The sequence below is a fragment of the Babylonia areolata genome, chromosome 14 (genome assembly GCF_041734735.1).
Source record: "Babylonia areolata isolate BAREFJ2019XMU chromosome 14, ASM4173473v1, whole genome shotgun sequence".
Taxonomy (NCBI): Eukaryota; Metazoa; Mollusca; class Gastropoda; order Neogastropoda; family Buccinidae; genus Babylonia; species Babylonia areolata.
Genome location: NC_134889.1, coordinates 13,875,000 through 13,892,827, shown reverse-complemented (window position 1 = coordinate 13,892,827; position 17,828 = coordinate 13,875,000). Strand labels below are relative to the sequence as shown.

Genomic DNA, 17,828 nt, shown 5'->3' with positions numbered 1-17,828 from the left:
TAAAGAAAAATACACTCCTTTATAAGTACCCATCACTGAGTGACAATCATTTATATCATCCATGACGGGACAAATTAAAATAAAAACAAAGTACATCAAGAGAAAAGCACACATTTAGACAAACAGGTAAGTCTTGGTCAAGTGAGTGGGCTCCTGCGGCGAGGCGACGTGCATCACTGGAAAAAAAAAAAAAAAAAAAAAAAAAAAACAACCTGTGTTTGTGTCCTGTTTGTGCTAACAATAACGTGTGCGCAGTTGGGAGCATGTTACACGCACATGCTCATGATGCATGCATGTGGGGGGGAGCCTATTTTTGTGTCATGTTTGTATTAACATAGCGTGTGCATAAGTGGGAGTATGTCGCACGCACGTGCTCATGATGCATGCATGTGGGAAAAACAATAAAAAAAAAAAAAAATAAATAAATAAATAAAAAAAATAAAAAACCAACCTGTGTTTGTGTCTTGTTTGTGTTAACATAACGTGTGCGCAGTTGGGAGCATGTTACACGCACATGCTCTTCTATTGCTATCTTAGTTTAAGATTTTTTCCTTTTCTTTCTGTCGTCTCTTTCTTTATTTTTGTTGTTGTTGGGTTTTTTGTTGTTGTTGTTTGTCTTGCTGGTACATTCACTGAGTTTGTTTTCAGGAAAGCATTGATTTGTTGTTGTCTTTTCCCTGTATTCATTCGGCAATTGGGCATTCTTGCTTTGTTATATTAATTCTTATTTGCGCCTGGGACTTGTTATGAACATGCCCGTATGCAATTTCTATTTTTGTAAGCCTGTTATTATATATACTTAGTTTTATTATATTATGGATATGTTTGATTTATGATTCATTCTCTTCGTTCCTCTAATGCAATTGTCAACGTCAAAGGCATGTCCTTTTTTTCTTTTTTTTTTATAGCAGGAATGTATGTGCTGGCCAGGTAGCCTGGTATACGTGTGCTTAGTTTTCTTTTCCAGGTGTCCTTTTTCCCCCCAGGTTCTGCAGGACCTAAATTTACTGTTTTTCAGCCCTGATGATTATGACCCTGTGTGGTCGGCTGGACTATAGGCAACAGATATAAAATGAATACATGAACACATAACTAAAAATAAATAAGGAAAGAAAGAAAGAACCCGCAGCGGAAAGGGAAAAAGAGGCCGGCCAAGAAATACATGGCGCCGATACTTTAAGACAGACATCAACAGGAGGACAGGCCGCACCTGGGGACCGCTAGAGCGACTGGCACAGGACCGGGATGTCTGGAGAGTGCTTGCTGGCGGCCCATGTGTCAGGCGGGGTAACAGGCGTGGATGAGTTTAATGAATAAATAAATAAGAGATAGATAGATAGATTTAAAAAAAAAAATATATATATATATATATATATAAAATATATATATATATATATATATATATATATATATATATATATATATATATATATATATATATATATATAAACCCGAACTGTACCACCAACACGGTTCCAGGCGCTTCCAGCTCTCGTGCAGTGGGTGTGGACAGCAGGGAAGCAGGGGACGGACCCACCAGTGACTCTCTGACCTACATCAACCGCGCCCCGGACCTCTCCTCCCCGAGTCACAGAGTCGACAGACGCCAGCGAGCACAACGCGCATGCGTCAACAGTTCCCAAGGAGACACGATGAACATCCTCGTGTTCGAGCGGAAGCCCTCAGCGCGCATGTCTTACTGCGTGGTGCCTAAAGCCGGCTGCACGTTCTGGATCAGGATATTCCGGTTTTTGAATAACGACACAGGAGGGGCAACTGTGAGGTCAGGGTGGTTTTGTTTCTTTGTTTGTCTCATTGCCCCTTTGTTTGGTCTATTGCTGTCGTTGCTTCTGTGTCTATTCCGCTTTCATTTGCTTGTGTTTACCTGGATGTATGGGTTGATCGAATGGACTCGGTGTTTAATATCAGTTGCTGTTGTTGCCTACCTGTTCTCTCTCTCTCTCTCTCCCTCTCTCTTTGTGTGTGTGTGTGTGTGTGTGTGTGTGTGTTCGTTCGTTCGTTCGTTCTTTTGCTTAAAGTCTATCCACACTGATTTTTTTTTTTTATCATAGTTTTAGACGAAATGTGTGTGTGTGTGTGTGTGTGTGTGTGTGTGTGTGTGTGTGTGTGTGTGTGTGTGTGAATGTTTGTGTGTGTATGTGTGCGCGAGCGCGTATACTGATTAGCCCGAGATCGGTTCGTCTGTAGATAACAGGCAGTGCATGTGATCACTGTCCCTCAGTCTCTGTGTTTGCCTTCATAGCCTACCCTCCATGTTCACGTTGTCCATTGTTAATACCATCCCCTAAGGAATCCGTAATTAACTTTAGCAAATACCAATCCCAAATCAGAATTAAGTGGGTATACAACGTGCAGCAAAGTGAGTGTAGGCTTGTTGGTGAATTGGGAATGTTGGTAGCATTGGTGCGAGGTTTACCAACTTATTGGCTTACACCATTTACGTCAAGTTTCTCAGGCCCTGGGATGGTGGTAGAATTGTGTTGTTTCTTTATACCTCTGTAGTGCTCTCCAGTTGCATCACGTATCCTTCATGACGGAGGGTGCATGGCCTGTATATTACCGAAGAAAACTCCTGTGTCTCTTTCTCCAGCAACGGAACATTCACACAACACTGAGACCCTCCGGCAGCCCTGAACACAACTTGACTTGGGAGAGAGAGAAGGGAGAAAGGAGAGAGAGAGAGAGAGAGAGAGAGAGAGGAGGGGGGGGGGCGTGGAAGAAAGAGAGAGAACACTGAAATGTTTAATGTCATTAGCTGTAAAGCTCTAGTGACATAGTAGGTACGAATCAGAACAAAATTGTGCAAAACAGATGAAATGGAACAGAAAGGAAAAAGCAGAATTGAAACAACATAAACTGATAAGAGATTTGCGACACTTTGACACTTTGTCATTAGCTTAAAGTACATGTGACAGGGGGTAAATGTGCCTTTTTTTCAGTCGTTCGTCTCGAAGGTTTGGACAGTACACAAAAAACAAAGTACATATAAATGAAAAATATTTACGCATGTAATATCGACACACATCATATCAATACAAACACATACTAAAGAACTTATAGATAATGAAATAATCATTTATGCCTGAACATCAAAACCCATCGTATAAGTACGAACACATCATATAATTACAATGTTGAGAGAGAGAGAGAGAGAGAGAGAGAGAGAGAGAGAGAGAGAGAGAGAGAATGTTCTATTCAGATAAGGCCAGAGACCCTTACTGAAGGGGGATTCATAAATAAATAACAATAAGAAAATGACATAACATTAAAAGTAAATCGACAAATCAAATCAACCAAAAAATAGTTAACACAAAATTTATTATTCAGCAACATTCATGAGGTAATCTATTCAATGCTTCGTGCGTGTGTGTGTGTGTGTGTGTGTGTGTGTGTCTCGGATGTGTGGGAGGTTGTCAGATTGTGCTCTCACTGTTCGCTATATTCTACATGTTTCACCGTGTATTGTGAAGAAAATGAAGTGGTGTTTGGTTTCATACTGGACTTCTCTAACTCATCGTCGATGTCATATTATGTGATCAGACATGTGCTAATGGATGTTCTCAGATTGTGTGTGTTAGTCTTTCACCGGTTCGTGTAGAGTGCCCCGCCATCATGACCTAATTTCAACACAGCGGACTGCCACAGCAAGGTTCTGTGGCTAGCATGGATCGAGTGACGCGATCCATGCAAAAGACTGAAGTCACAGCGGTCAAGGATCAGTTTCTTGAACGCATAACACACACATTAGACCCTATACAGAAAACAATAGATACCGTAACTGAACATTTGCCCCACTGGCGTTTTTCACTTTATCACCGTTATGTTGGGACGTATGCTCCCAAACAAGTTTCATGCACGTGGACGGACATCGCTAACAATCGGCAAAAATATACTGAACCCTTGCCTATTGATTATAGTACCCTTCCCTCAGATTTATTCCAGTCAACATTAGAAATTTGTTTAAAAAATAAGCCACAGAAGAAGGTATTGAAGGTTTACATATACTACACAACCAACAAGATTCTGGTGCAGGGCCGCGCGTGCGGTGCCTGGGTGGACGAGGAATTCCACAGGCTGCGTGCCATCGTCCATAAATTAGCCGCTGACCTGCCCAGTACACGCCCCCGCCGGCCCCTGACACGCAGCGTTACACAGCAGCAGACTCAGGAAGACTCGTAGACAAACCAAGTCAACATACTTCTCGCCACATCTCCCGACAGAGCTACACCACAGCAGCAGACTCATGAAGACTCGCAGACAGACCAAGTCAACACACGTCTCGCCACATCTCCCGACAGAGCTACACCACAGCAGCAGACTCATGAAGACTCGCAGACAGACCAAGTCAACACACGTCTCGCCACATCTCCCGACAGAGCTACACCACAGCAGCAGACTCATGAAGACTCGCAGACAGACCAAGTCAACACACTTCTCGCCACATCTCCCGACAGAGCTACACCGCAGCAGCAGACTCAGCGGGACGCACAGACAGGAGACCAGATCAACACGCCTCTCCCCTTAATTCCGGAAAACCCCAATCCCCACACCCTTTCTCACTGCCCCTCTCCACCTCACAGCCCCTCACTTGATGGCTCGTTCTACCACAGTGCTCCAGCAGATGGCGGTCTGACTTCTCCATTCTCTGCAGACACACCCACCCCAGACATCACCAGCAGTGACATCTCCACGACAGAAACTACGGAAAACCATACCACATACAACACCGGCAAAAGCGACACAGCGACGGAACATCCTGACATAGACATAGTAAACTTCACTGATGACCAACTGACTACAGCAGATAACAGTAACATTGAAAACACCAGTGATGACCAACAAACTACAGCAGACACCAGCAACATTGACAACATCAGTGACCAACAGACTGTAGCAGACACCAACAATGACAGTGATGACCAACAGACTGTAGCAGACACCAGCAACATTGACAACATCAGTGACCAACAGACTGTAGCAGACACCAACAATGACAGTGATGACCAACAGACTGTAGCAGACACCAACAATGACAGTGATGACCAACAGACTGACTGTAGCAGACACCAACAATGACAGTGATGACCAACAGACTGACTGTAGCAGACACCAACAATGACAGTGATGACCAACAGACTGTAGCAGACACCAGCAACATTGACAACATCAGTGACAAACAGACTGTAGCAGACACCAACAATGACAGTGATGACCAACAGACTGACTGTAGCAGACACCAGCAACATTGACAGCATCAGTGACCAATAGACTGTAGCAGACACCAACAATGACAGTGATGACCAACAGACTGACTGTAGCAGACACCAGCAACATTGACAACATCAGTGACCAACAGACTGTAGCAGACACCAACAATGACAGTGATGACCAACAGACTGTAGCAGACACCAGCAACATTGACAACATCAGTGACAAACAGACTGTAGCAGACACCAACAATGACAGTGATGACCAACAGACTGTAGCAGACACCAGCAACATTGACAGCATCAGTGACCAACAGACGGTAGAAGACACTAACAATGACAGTGCCGCTATGTCTACAACCTGCAGCTGCTGTCAGGGTGACTTCATCCCCAGGGAGGATTTCCTCAGACAACAACAATCCCTGGAGGCAGAAATCCCCGCCCTGAGGTCAGCTCTACATCAGGCAAGACAGTCCTTCAAAATTGAACTGGACGCCCTGAGAACTCAAATGAAACATCAGACTACTCCCTCCGCAACCTCACCTCCAAAACAACAGAAACAACAGACACCCAAGCCCCAAACCTCTCTTTCCAAATCCCCAAAACAACGCCCACCCCAGTCCACGGAGCCCCTTCCATCTCAGCCTGTCTACACACCTACACCTGACACACCTTCATCCATGGCAGCAGACAGTGAAAATGATAGATTAATCAACACTTCGTCCAGCAGTATACCAGCCCCCTCCCCTAAGTCACCTCTCCCCACCGCCTCCCCTCTCCAGATGACTACTGTTGCAAAGGGCGCGACAGTAGTACTTCTTGGGGATTCCACAGCCAGTCGTGTTGACCATGCACACTGCACCCCTCCCACTCCCACTGACAAACACCAGACAGTGTCTACCAAAGACATGACGGTCTCAAGCCTCACGGAGTGGCTTGCTCGGCAGACCCCGTCACCCACCGTGAAGAAATCAGTCTTTCACGTGGGTGTCAACGACTGCTACGAGCCCCACACAGCAACAGAGGCCAAAGGTGTGACCAAGCAGCAGTGGGTGACCCTCATTGCCCAGTGTCACCGGGTATTCCCCAGGGCGGCAATACAGGCGTCGTCCATCATCCCTGCCAAAGGAAGACACCCACTGAATGCCGTCATAGGTCCCAGCAACAACAGTCTGAAAGAGGCCTGCAGCGACATGAAGGTGTTGTACACTGACCATCACAACACCTTCACCACATTGAAGGGGGCCCCGAGACTGGCGCTATATTCCAGCGCTACGGAACCCAGTAAGAGGGGCGTGTTACATGTTTCCCAAAATCTTTTCCTCCAAAAACGACCTCTTTTGCCCACGCCCCCGGCCCCCTATCCATCACGTCCTCTTCTTCATGCTGGTATGCCTGACCGAGAGGACCCAACACCTAACATGGCGGCCAGATTTAATAGAGAAACCCTTTCAAAAAATACCAATAGGAATGATCCGAAGTCCACCCTCCTCCCTCCTCCAAAAAAACAGACAGCATTCCCTGACTTGCCCTCCCACCGACGTCAACTTCTCACACACACAAATGTGCTCCCTTCCACCCCCTCCCACACTCTTACCAGTCCCCCTTTCTAACCTTCCCCCACTACCATTCAAGATACTGGCCCGCACCACTGGAAGCCCATGCTCCGCTCGCAAACGGCAGAGCGCCCTCCACCCTCCTCCACCACCACTCGGCCAGTCAGCCAGCCAGCGCAGCGAAGCGAGACCATGCCACCAGCATCACAGCATCTTCACCAGTCCCGCCCCTGTCCATTCCACGCCCATGACCGTGGTGTGCAACACATGCCCCCGTGGTCAAATGGCCAACACCGGCCTCCGTGGTCATACGGCGGCACTGTTTACAGACCCATGGCAGCACATTTCCCTCCCCCTGTGAACCACCCTGCCTTCCCCATCCACACACCACCGCCACATATGTGGTACAACTGGCCATTCATGGTGCCACCACCTGCCTTTCCCCCTTTTGGCTGTAACTTCTTAACTGAAACCCGCGTGCGCGCGGTTGTGTGTGTGTGTGTGTGTGTGTGTGTGTTTTCATGACAAACTTTGAATCCTGTGAAGATGCAATTAACTGTGAACCTTGAACCTGGCAGTTCGCACACTGATCAACAATCTCTACAATCCTAAATCTGGTGCTAAGTTCTATGGTACTACTGTATCATAAACAGACTCAAGAAATTGTGTACTTTAAGAAATCAATTGACATTTCTTTTTTTTTCTTTTCTTTTTTTTTGCTCTTCCTATATGCTTTTGTTGTTGTTGTTGTTGTTGTGTGTGTGTGTTTGTTTGTTTGTCTGTTTGTTTTTCAACATTATTCTTTGTTGTGTTTTCTTCTTTTTTTTCTTTTTTTTTCTAAGTGCACTACATTTCTCAGAGCAATTTATTAAGAACTCGGCATTGACTGATTTGTTGCTCTACCCTGTATGTTTTCAGTCTCTATCAGCGTTAAAAGTCCAAATTCTCACTTTTTATTTGTTGCAAGACTTCTTCTTCTTCTTCTTCTTTATTTGACATTTTCGCTGTATCGTTGTTCTCCGATAATTTGTATTGGACTGTGCCGCGGTTCTCTAATTTTGCTGTGCCGTGGTTCAGTAACTGAGATTTGCCACGGTTCTTTAACTGTGCGCTGTGCAGCGGTTCCCTGACTGCGCTGTGCCGCGGTTCTTTAATTGTGTGCTGTACCGCCGTTCCTTAATTGTATGTTGTGCCGCGGTTTTCTAACTGTGTTGTGCCGCGGTTCTCTGACTGTGTTGTGCCGCGGTTCTCTGACTGTGCTGTGCCGCGGTTCTCTAACTGTACTGTGCCGCGGTTCTCTGACTGTGCTGTGCCGCGGTTCTCTAACTGTACTGTGCCGCGGTTCTCTAACTGTACTGTGCCGCGGTTCTCTAACTGTACTGTGCCGCGGTTTTCTAACTGTGTTGTGCCGCGGTTCTCTGACTGTGTTGTGCCGCGGTTCCCTGTGTTGTGCCGCGGTTCTCTGACTGTGCTGTGCCGCGGTTCTCTGACTGTGCTGTGCCGCGGTTCTCTGACTGTGCTGTGCCGCGGTTCTATGACTGTGTTGTGCCGCGGTTCTCTAACTGTGTTGTGCCGCGGTTCTCTGACTGTGCTGTGCCGCGGTTCTCTGACTGTGCTGTGCCGCGGTTCTCTGACTGTGCTGTGCCGCGGTTCTCTGACTGTGCTGTGCCGCGGTTCTCTAACTGTGCTGTGCCGCGGTTCTCTGACTGTGTTGTGCCGCGGTTCTCTGACTGTGCTGTGCCGCGGTTCTCTGTACTGTGCTGTGCCGCGGTTCTCTGACTGTGTTGTGCCGCGGTTCTCTAACTGTGCTGTGCCGCGGTTCCCTGACTGTGCTGTGCCGCGGTTCCCTGACTGTGCTGTGCCGCGCTTTTTTGTTGTTGAAGCTTTCAATCTGCTTGCTTGCTTGCCGTTTGCTAGATACAGGATTGTGTCTGACTGGTGAACGCTATCCTGTGGTGTTGAGTACTGCTCTGTCCAGCAACGGCCAAAAATACACATTTGCTCGATCTACGTTAATTTTTTGTGATTATCTTACTTTTTTTTCCCTTTGTGCTTTTCCCCCACAGGTATATAGTTTTGTCAAATACTCCTTACTATTAGTCTACACTATGGGTACTAATGTGCAACAGTCTGACTTGTCTACTAATGAGAAAGGACTACGGCTTGGACACCTGAATGTTTATCATTTGTACAATAAGCTTCACGATGTATGCATGCTCCTAAATGGTTCTCCTCCTATTCATATACTCGGGCTCAGTGAAACACGCCTTGATTTCCGATTCAGCAACGAGGCCTTATCCATACCTAACTATGATTTCATTCGCCGTGATGGAAATCAGTATGGTGAAACAGGATTAGGGATATACATTCATCAAAGTATTTCCCATTTTACAAAAAGACGACCTGACCTAGAAACCAACAATGTGGAATGTATGTGGTTACAGGTCAAACCTTCAAAGTCCACCCCTCTCCTTGTAGGCTTTCTGTATAGAAATCCCTCAGCTAGATTCCCTTGGTATGATGACTTTGTACAAATGATGGACAATGTTTATAAACATAAACAAAATGTCATTCTGCCAGGAGATTTCAACATTAACCCGTTTAAACCACAACCCGCATGGGAATCTACTACTACTCTCTTTGGTTTGCATCAACTCATTCACAGTGCAACCAGAATCACGAAAACGTCATCCACACTACTTGACCATATTTACACAAATAACAAAGATTTGGTGCACAACATAACAGTGTCCAACAAAAGCATCAGTGACCATTGTCCGGTTATCTGTACATGGTCTTGTAAACTTCCTCGGAAACAAAGCAAGGGCCACACAACGATCCAATACCGCTCTTTCAAAAAATTCAGTTCCGCTGCATTTTTTCTTGATTTGAGCTTGGCACCCTTCCATGAAGTATTCATGACTGCAGATCCCACTCAAGCATTAACAGTATGGTATGAAACCTTTCTTGCAGTCGTTGACAGACATGCTCCTCTTCGGACGAGGAGAGTAAAACACAAAACACTTCCGAACTGGTTGACGCACGATCTCATCGTAGCTATGGCATTAAGAGATGTTTTAAAAGCTGCTGGGATGGAGACCGAATACAGAAAACAAAGAATTAAAGTGTGTGATTTAGTTAAACAAGCAAAGTCAGATCATTTTAAGAACCTTATCAACAGCAACAGAGACACAGCAACACTATGGCGTGCTGTTAATGAAATTACAGATCAGTCTAAAAAGAAAACAAATGCTGTCTCAACTATGTGGACATCGGATTCACTCAATGACCATTTTCTAAAAACAGCTCAGTCAACACAGACATCTACAAACGACCTTCCTTCAGAATGTTATATGACCCCCCAGACGTTACAAACATTTTGTCAAGAACGTCTTAAATCTGAACCATTCACTATTCCCCCACTTGCTGTTCATGAAGTTGGATCCTTAATCTCAAATCTAAAGAATAAAAAGGCAATGGGTCCAGACAGTTTAAACGCATCTGTTCTCAAACTTGCTTTGCCCTACATAGTAGACTCCCTTACATATATTTACAATTTGTGCATTGAACAGAAACGTTCCAGCTGCACTAAAAACAGCAAAAGTAATCCCACTGCCAAAATCAAAAGATATTACAGATCTCAACAACTTTAGACCAATATCCATACTGTCCGTTGTTTCCAAGCCTCTTGAAAAGCACGTCCACAAACACCTTATGAAACACATGGAGCAAAACAACCTCTTTCATCCCCTTCAGTCCGGCTTTCGCCGTTATCACTCCTGTCACACAGCCTTAACCCGACTTTGCGACACGTGGTTATCTGCAATTAATCATAACAAGATCACTGGAACAGTTTTCCTTGATTTCAAGAAGGCCTTTGATCTTGTGGATCACGAAATACTGATAAACAAATTAAATGAATATACTAAAAACCAGTCAGCTGGCTCATTCTTCCGGTCTTACCTGGAAAACAGAACACAGCGTGTTTACTTAAATGGCACGTACTCTTCTCAAGGTCATGTAGATCGTGGTGTACCGCAAGGCTCTATTCTTGGACCTCTACTCTTTTGCATCTATATAAATGACTTGCCGATGCACATATCACCTGGCAACGTCATCTGCGATCTGTTCGCTGATGACAGTTCTCTTCATTGTAGTGACACCAACATCGCTGTTGTACAATCATCGCTACAACAGGGAATAAATGACATCTTAGACTGGTGTTACCAGAATCACATGGAACTTAACCCACATAAGACAAAAAGTATGGCACTGACATCCAGACAAAAACACCAACGTAAGCCTCTCACTCTAAAACTTGAGGTAAACAAGAACCCAGTTGAACAAGTTTGTGAGCACCGCGTTCTTGGGGTAATAATTGATAAAGAACTAAACTGGCAAGCTCATATTAACCATGTCTGCAAACAGTTAGCTCGCAATCTGTTCTTACTCAATAAACTTAGACATTATGTCGATGCTCCAACCCGAAAATTATTCTTCGGGGCACATTGTCTTTCTCATATCAATTATGCATCTACAATCTGGAGCAATGCCAGTCACAACCAGCTAAAAAAAATTAACTCATTACATAGACGAGCAGCTAAACTTATTCTACCCGACCACTCACTATCAACAGATGAGAAATTAACAAAACTGGAAATATTACCACTGTACAAGCAATTTGAATACAATAGAATGGTCCTCATGTTCAACTTGAAGTACACAACCACATGTCACCACCGTACCTCAGTGAATTTGTTCAAAGGGCAACAGAGCGTTACGATTCAGATAATTATATTCTGCCTCGTGTGCGCATTGACTTGTACAAATCTAGCTTTGCATTTTTTGGACCACCTATTTGGAACTCTCTTCCTACGTTCGTCAAGACAGGCGATTCATTATCGTCCTTGAAATCAAGGGTACAAAAACTTCTGCTCCACAAACAATAGACCCCCAAACCAAATATAACCGGCCTAAACACATCATGCCCTTTGTGAAACGTATGCGCTGTCTGTTCCTTTACATACACTAACGTGTTTCATCTTATTTTCAACCTTTTGTGATTTTTATGTATTACATGCAAGCTATTGATTGGATGTTATTGCCTGCCACATCAGCGTCAGGTTTCTCATCACTGTTGTATATGTACAGTGATATAACTATATTTCTCTGCTCTGTTTATATATTTTCATTTCAGTCGTGCCTCTTTCCTGTATTCTGTGTGGTGATTAATTTGACAGTCTTAATAACCCCTTTACTTCTTGATTTTTTTTCCCTTTCTTTTTGTTCAATATTTGCTATTGTACTACAATATGATCTGTAATGTACTACAATATGATTTGATACCTAATTATGTTTATGTATACGTATGCATACATATCTGTATGTACATGTAGACATATGCATGCATGTGGGTATATGTGCAAATATGTATATGCATAAGGGTGTGTGTGTTTGGGGATGAGTGTGTGCATATGTGTGTGATTGGGTGGGTGTGAGTGTGTGACAGTGTTCCCTTCATTATATTTTTTATGATGATGATGGTCCGTTGATTAGTATTATAATTAGTAGTAGTAGTAGTAGTAGTGGTGGTAGTGGTAGTATTTACTATTGTTATTATTGTTGTGTCTTATCGTTACTGTTTTTGTTGTCACAAGGACAGATTGGAAGACTAGGCAATGCCTAAAATCTTTATCCTTGAGTAATAAAGTTTTTGAATCTCTCTCTCTCTCTCTCTCTCTCTATATATATATATATATATATGATAACAAGCTTTTTGCACCAGAACGAAATTTTCGGTCTCGGACCTTCCTCAGTGACGTAATCAGTGTAACTACGTCAAAGTAGTACGTGACGCAAAATGTTACTGTGTCATACTTGACGTAATTTTCAGTCTGAATTCTTTTTATGCTCGCTCTTTTACTGTACATATGTTCTCCCACCTCCAGCCCCCCCCCCCCCCCCCCCCCCCCACATCCTTCACCCTCCGCCCCCCCCCCCCCTTCTCTCTCTCTTTCCCCCCCCTTCTCTCTCTTCCTCCCTTTACCCCTTGCTCACTCATCTTCTACTCCCCATCTTTCGCACCCCTGCCACCCCCACCCCCTCCTGACTCCTCCTCTCTCCCCTCCTCTCCCCCTGAGGACCTCTCCACCCCCCTACCCTGCCCACCACCCTCCTACCTCCCTCCTACCTCCCCATTTATACACATGCATGCATGTATGCACATACACACGTATACCCACACATATGCATACACACACATCCGTGGACACACATTTTCACATGTACCACACACACTGAGTCTGGAGGAACTGTCTGGCATGGCCAGTGAGCGTAAGAAAAGGGTCGTTAAGCTAATCCTGGGTGTTGAGACCGTAAGGGCTCAAGGTCCAGAGCTTTGCAACCCAAAAGACTTCCCGTTTGTGTCATCTGCCAGTGTCCTGGAAGTATTCTTTTTCTATGGGCATGCATCTTAGGTCTTCTAGTGGTCTTCTCTCTCTCTCTCTCTCTCTCTCTCTCTCTCTATATATATATATATATATATATATGAGCCGCAAAAACTCGATCAGCTCCACACTGTGTGCGTGCATGTGTGTGTGTGTGTGTGTGTGTGTGTGTGTGTGTGTGTGTGTGTGTTCCTTCACAAGGACTCCCTTCGACATTAGCCGGACCTTGGCCCACGACTCGAGCCGCCGACGCATGAAGATGCACCGCCTCCAGAGGGCCGGGGACAGGCACGTGGTCCTCGGTGAGGACAGCACGCGCTTCATGTTCACCCGCGACCCCTACTCCCGGGTGTGGTCCGCCTTCCTGGACAAACTCCTCCTGCCGGACTACTGGGGGTCCGTGGGTGAGGTCCGGGATGAGGGGGTGTCGGGGGTTGGTGGGGGCGGGGAAATGAGGGGGGGGGAGTGGACAGTTGGACAGAGAGAGAGAGGGGGAGGGAGAGGGAGGGAGAGATGGGGGTGGGAGAAAGGGAAAGGGGGGGTGGGGGTGAGAGAGAGATGGAAGTGGGAGGAAGAGAGGGAAAGAAAGAGAGAGAGAGATGTGGGGGTTGGGAGAAAGGGAAAGGGAGGGAGAAGAGAGAGAGAGTTGTGGTGGGAGAAAGAGAGGAGGAGAGAGGAGAGAAACAGGAAAGAGAGGGAGAAAGACGGAGAGAGAGACAGAAAGAGAGAGAGATGGGGATGGGAGAAAGGGAGAGAGATGACGGTGGGAGGGAGGGAAAAGAGAGGGGGGTGGAAGAGAGAGAGAAGGGGTGGGCGAAAGATATGGGGAGAAGAGGGAGAGAGAGGGGGGGTGTGGTGGGAGAAAGAGAGGGGGATGGAGGGGGGGGGGGGGTGAGAGAGAGAAAGACGGAGAGAGAGACACAGAAAAAAGAGACAGAGAGAGAGAGAGAGATGGGGTGGGAGAAAGAGAGGGAGAGACAGACAGACAGAGAGTTCACAGACCTTATTCCAATGCCTTCAGCTTTTTCTGTGGAATTGACGTGAGGTTTCGAGAGTTCCAGCTCTGTGAAGAAGATAGAGAGAGAGAAAAAGATCGGGAGTGTGAAAGAGAAAGTGAGAGAAAGAGAGGAAAGAGAGTAAGAGGGTGAATGAAAATGTGTGTGAGAAAAACTGAGGAGAGAGAAAGAGAGACTTAGAGTGAGACTGGGAAATAGAGAATTTTTGTTTAATGAGGCAGAAAGAAAAAGATAGAGGGAGCGTTGGGGAAGAGAATGGGGAGTGTATGTTGGAGAGAAAGAGAGAAGGGGAGGAGAGAGAGAGAGAGAGAGAATCAGGAGAAGAGAGAGAGAGTGTGTGAATGTGTTGGAGATAAGACAGAGAGATAACGATGGAGAGACTCAGAGAAAATAAGAGACAGACAGACAGACAGACAGAGAATGCATCCCGTCTCTTCTCGTTCATCCTGGACGGTTTCTAAAATAAACCTTTCTTTTCCAGGGAAAATGATTGTAGCCCGCAGATCCAATTCCAGTGCCTCCAGCCTGTCATGCGGAAATGACGTCACGTTTGAAGAGTTCCTGGAGTTCATCGTGGACCAATCAGAGCGAAGAGGAAGCGGAAGTCTCGATGGTCACTGGCGACCAATCCAATATGTCTGTGATCCGTGCCAGTTCAAGCCCTTTTTCATTGGTCAGTTCTGATCACATGCAATCACCACAATAATATTGCTGACAGTGACGACTGACTGATATGGATACTTATATAGCGCCAATAGTCGGTCAGAGACCAAGCTGTAAGAGATTCACAAACACGAGTCATCAGTTTGCACAACAAGCTTTTGGAAGCTCACCGTTTGTTTCCTGTGTCATTCATTCAGGCGTCAGTCGCGCGCGCCCACACACACACACACAGACACACACACACTTGTTTGTTAAAATGAAACTTAGTATACTACGAAATGTTGCCAGGGACAACTCTCTTGTTGCCATGGGTTCTTTTACGTGCTCTAAGAACATGCTACACTCCGGCCCTCGGTTCATCGTCTCATCCGAATGACAGGCGTCCAGATCGCCATTCAAGGTCTTTTGGACGGGTGGGAAGATGCGTGCGAGTACGCGCGCGCGTGTTTGTATATGCATGTTCGTTTGTTTACCGTCCAGACGAAAATGCGCTTCATTTTCCTTATCTTTCATCTCTAAGAAAAATAACAATGAACAATAACAAAGAAAAAAAAAATCAGTGCGATTCTTTGATATTAACATGTGTATGTAATAATGCGTGGTGTGTGTGTGTGTGTGTGTGTGTGTGTGTGTGTGTGTGTTAAAGAGAGACAGACAGACAGAGAGACAGAGAGAGAGAGAGAGAGAGAGAGAAACTATTCGCATCACAAACCACGTGAATCTGTGTTGAAGCTTTCCACCTCTTGCGGTGTCATGGCAACGTAAATTGGGAATTCGTCCTTTCCGCCCGTGAGCAGTCTCATGTTCTGTTCCACTGTTCTGATGCGCCACGTTTGAACAGGCTAAAAATAAACTGTGATTCAGTGTGATTTGGGGAAGTCTTTTTCGCGCGTGAGTAGCCGGACTGTTGTTTACCGCCGGTAAGTAGCTCAGTGCTCTGCCGGCGTTTACTTCTTTTTCTTGGTTGTTATTTTTCCTCTTTAGTTCCAGTGAAGTCACGCGGGTGCCACACAGAAGTGTTCACGTTTGTCGTCCAGGTCCGTCGATTGTTTGTCAAAGCCTGGGTCTCTGCAAATGGTTTTCTTGACCTGTCTGCAATGGTCCATCGTTATCGGGTTTTTTGTTTTGTTTGTTTGTGTGCGTGTGTTGTGTTGTGTTGTGTTGTGTGTGGTGTGTTGTGTGTCTGTGTGTGGTGTGTGTGTGGTGTGCGTGTGGTGTGGTGTGGTGCGTTGTGTTGTGTTGTGTTGTGTGTGTGTGTGTGTTGTGTTGTGTGTGTGTGTGTGTGTGTGTGTGTGTGTGTGTGTGTGCAGTTGGTTTTTTGTTACTTTGTTTTTTTTTATTTCTGTTTTCCTGTCTTCCCCTCCGTTACCGTCCACAACAGGTCCTCGAAGGGTTGTTTTAGCACTGAAGGCCACTGGATCTTGTTATTTGGCCTCACCAGCGTAGTTTCCGTATGTCAGTAGATCTTCGTATGGTCCAATGTGCTGCTTGATGGTTTGACGTACTTGTTTGGTGATGCGATTGGTGCAGGCCTACCTGATGTTTAGAACCATGCGATAACTCATGTCCACTTTCCTAGTGCCCCAAGGGGAGTGTTGGAACATGTTTGGGTTCTTCTTTGACAGGCAAGCAAGAAACATTCATGAAGGATGCTCGCGCCATCTTGGAGCACTTCGGTCTCCAGAACCTTCTGGACGGCTATGACGTCATCACGTATCGCCGTGACGAAGTCGTCATTTTGACGGATTACAACTTTGAACATCTTCACTCGCTCTCAGCCAGGTGAGGCCTTTTTGATACAGCCTGTCATAAGATTGTGTGTGTGTGTGTGTGTGTGTGTGTGTGTGTGTGTGTGTGTGTGTATACTCATGTTCATATTTTTCGTTTGAAGTGCATGAATATTTTTGAAGCTCTCTTATTATCATTATTATTATTATTGTTATTATAAGAATAAGATATCTGTTCTCACTCTCTTAGATTTGTCAGCAGCTTTTGACACTATCGACCACTCTATCCTCTTGAACAGACTTAAAACTTCCTTTGGTATTCTTGACACTGCACTAGCATGGATCACGTCTTACCTGTCAGATCGTACACAGAAAGTGTGTGTAAATGGTACATACTCTACAGTATCTGCCTTGAAATATGGTGTCCCACAAGGGTCCGTCCTAGGTCCTGTTCTTTTCGTGCTGTATGCGGCTCCTGTGTCGGATGTCATCAGTCATCATGCGATGTCGCATGAGAGCTTTGCTGATGACACACAACTTTATCAGTCGTCTTCCATAGCTGAATTTGATGCACTGGTGACTCAAACACAGGAGTGCATTGCTGGCCTAAAGGACTGGATGACTCTCAACAAGCTGCAATTAAATGATGATAAGACTGAATTTATGATAACCTGTCCAAAGAAGTTTCGTCAACATCCTTCCTTTCCTGACTCTGTTCTGATCAATAGCACACCTGTTTCACTTTCTCCCTCTGTTCGCAGTCTTGGTGTAATCCTGGACCAGTCTCTTTCCTTCCAACAGCACATTTCGAATATCTGTAAAGTTGCCTATTTGGAACTGCGTAGAATCAGCTCTATCCGCCACTATCTCTCAACTGATGCAACCAAGACACTTGTATGCTCTCTGGTTCTCTCAAGATTGGATTACTGCAACTCTCTTTTGGCCGGCCTTCCCAAATACCTGTTAGACAGACTCCAACGAATTCAGAATAACGCTGCCAGACTCATTTGCAGAGCTTCTAAATTTGACCATGTTTCTCCACTCCTTCAGTCTCTCCACTGGTTGCCTGTTTCTGATCGAATAGACTATAACCTATCCACTCTGACCTTTTCTGCAGTCAACGGATCTGGGCCCAAGTATCTTTCTGAACTCCTCCATATCTATACCCCGTCTCGCCAGCTCTGTTCTTCCT

The 17,828-nt window shown here is 45.4% G+C and overlaps 1 protein-coding gene across 1 annotated transcript in view; it reads left to right on the top strand.

Annotated features, from left to right (window-relative positions):
- Window positions 1–17,828, top strand: part of LOC143289843 (carbohydrate sulfotransferase 11-like) — a 42,007-nt gene that overhangs the window by 21,082 nt on the left and 3,097 nt on the right. Inside the window, exons 3-6 of the mRNA XM_076599028.1 lie at window positions 1,480–1,783; window positions 13,432–13,634; window positions 14,728–14,919; window positions 16,535–16,691. Of these exons, the coding sequence (XP_076455143.1) occupies window positions 1,480–1,783; window positions 13,432–13,634; window positions 14,728–14,919; window positions 16,535–16,691 (856 nt within the window). The remainder of the gene's footprint in view (window positions 1–1,479; window positions 1,784–13,431; window positions 13,635–14,727; window positions 14,920–16,534; window positions 16,692–17,828) is intronic.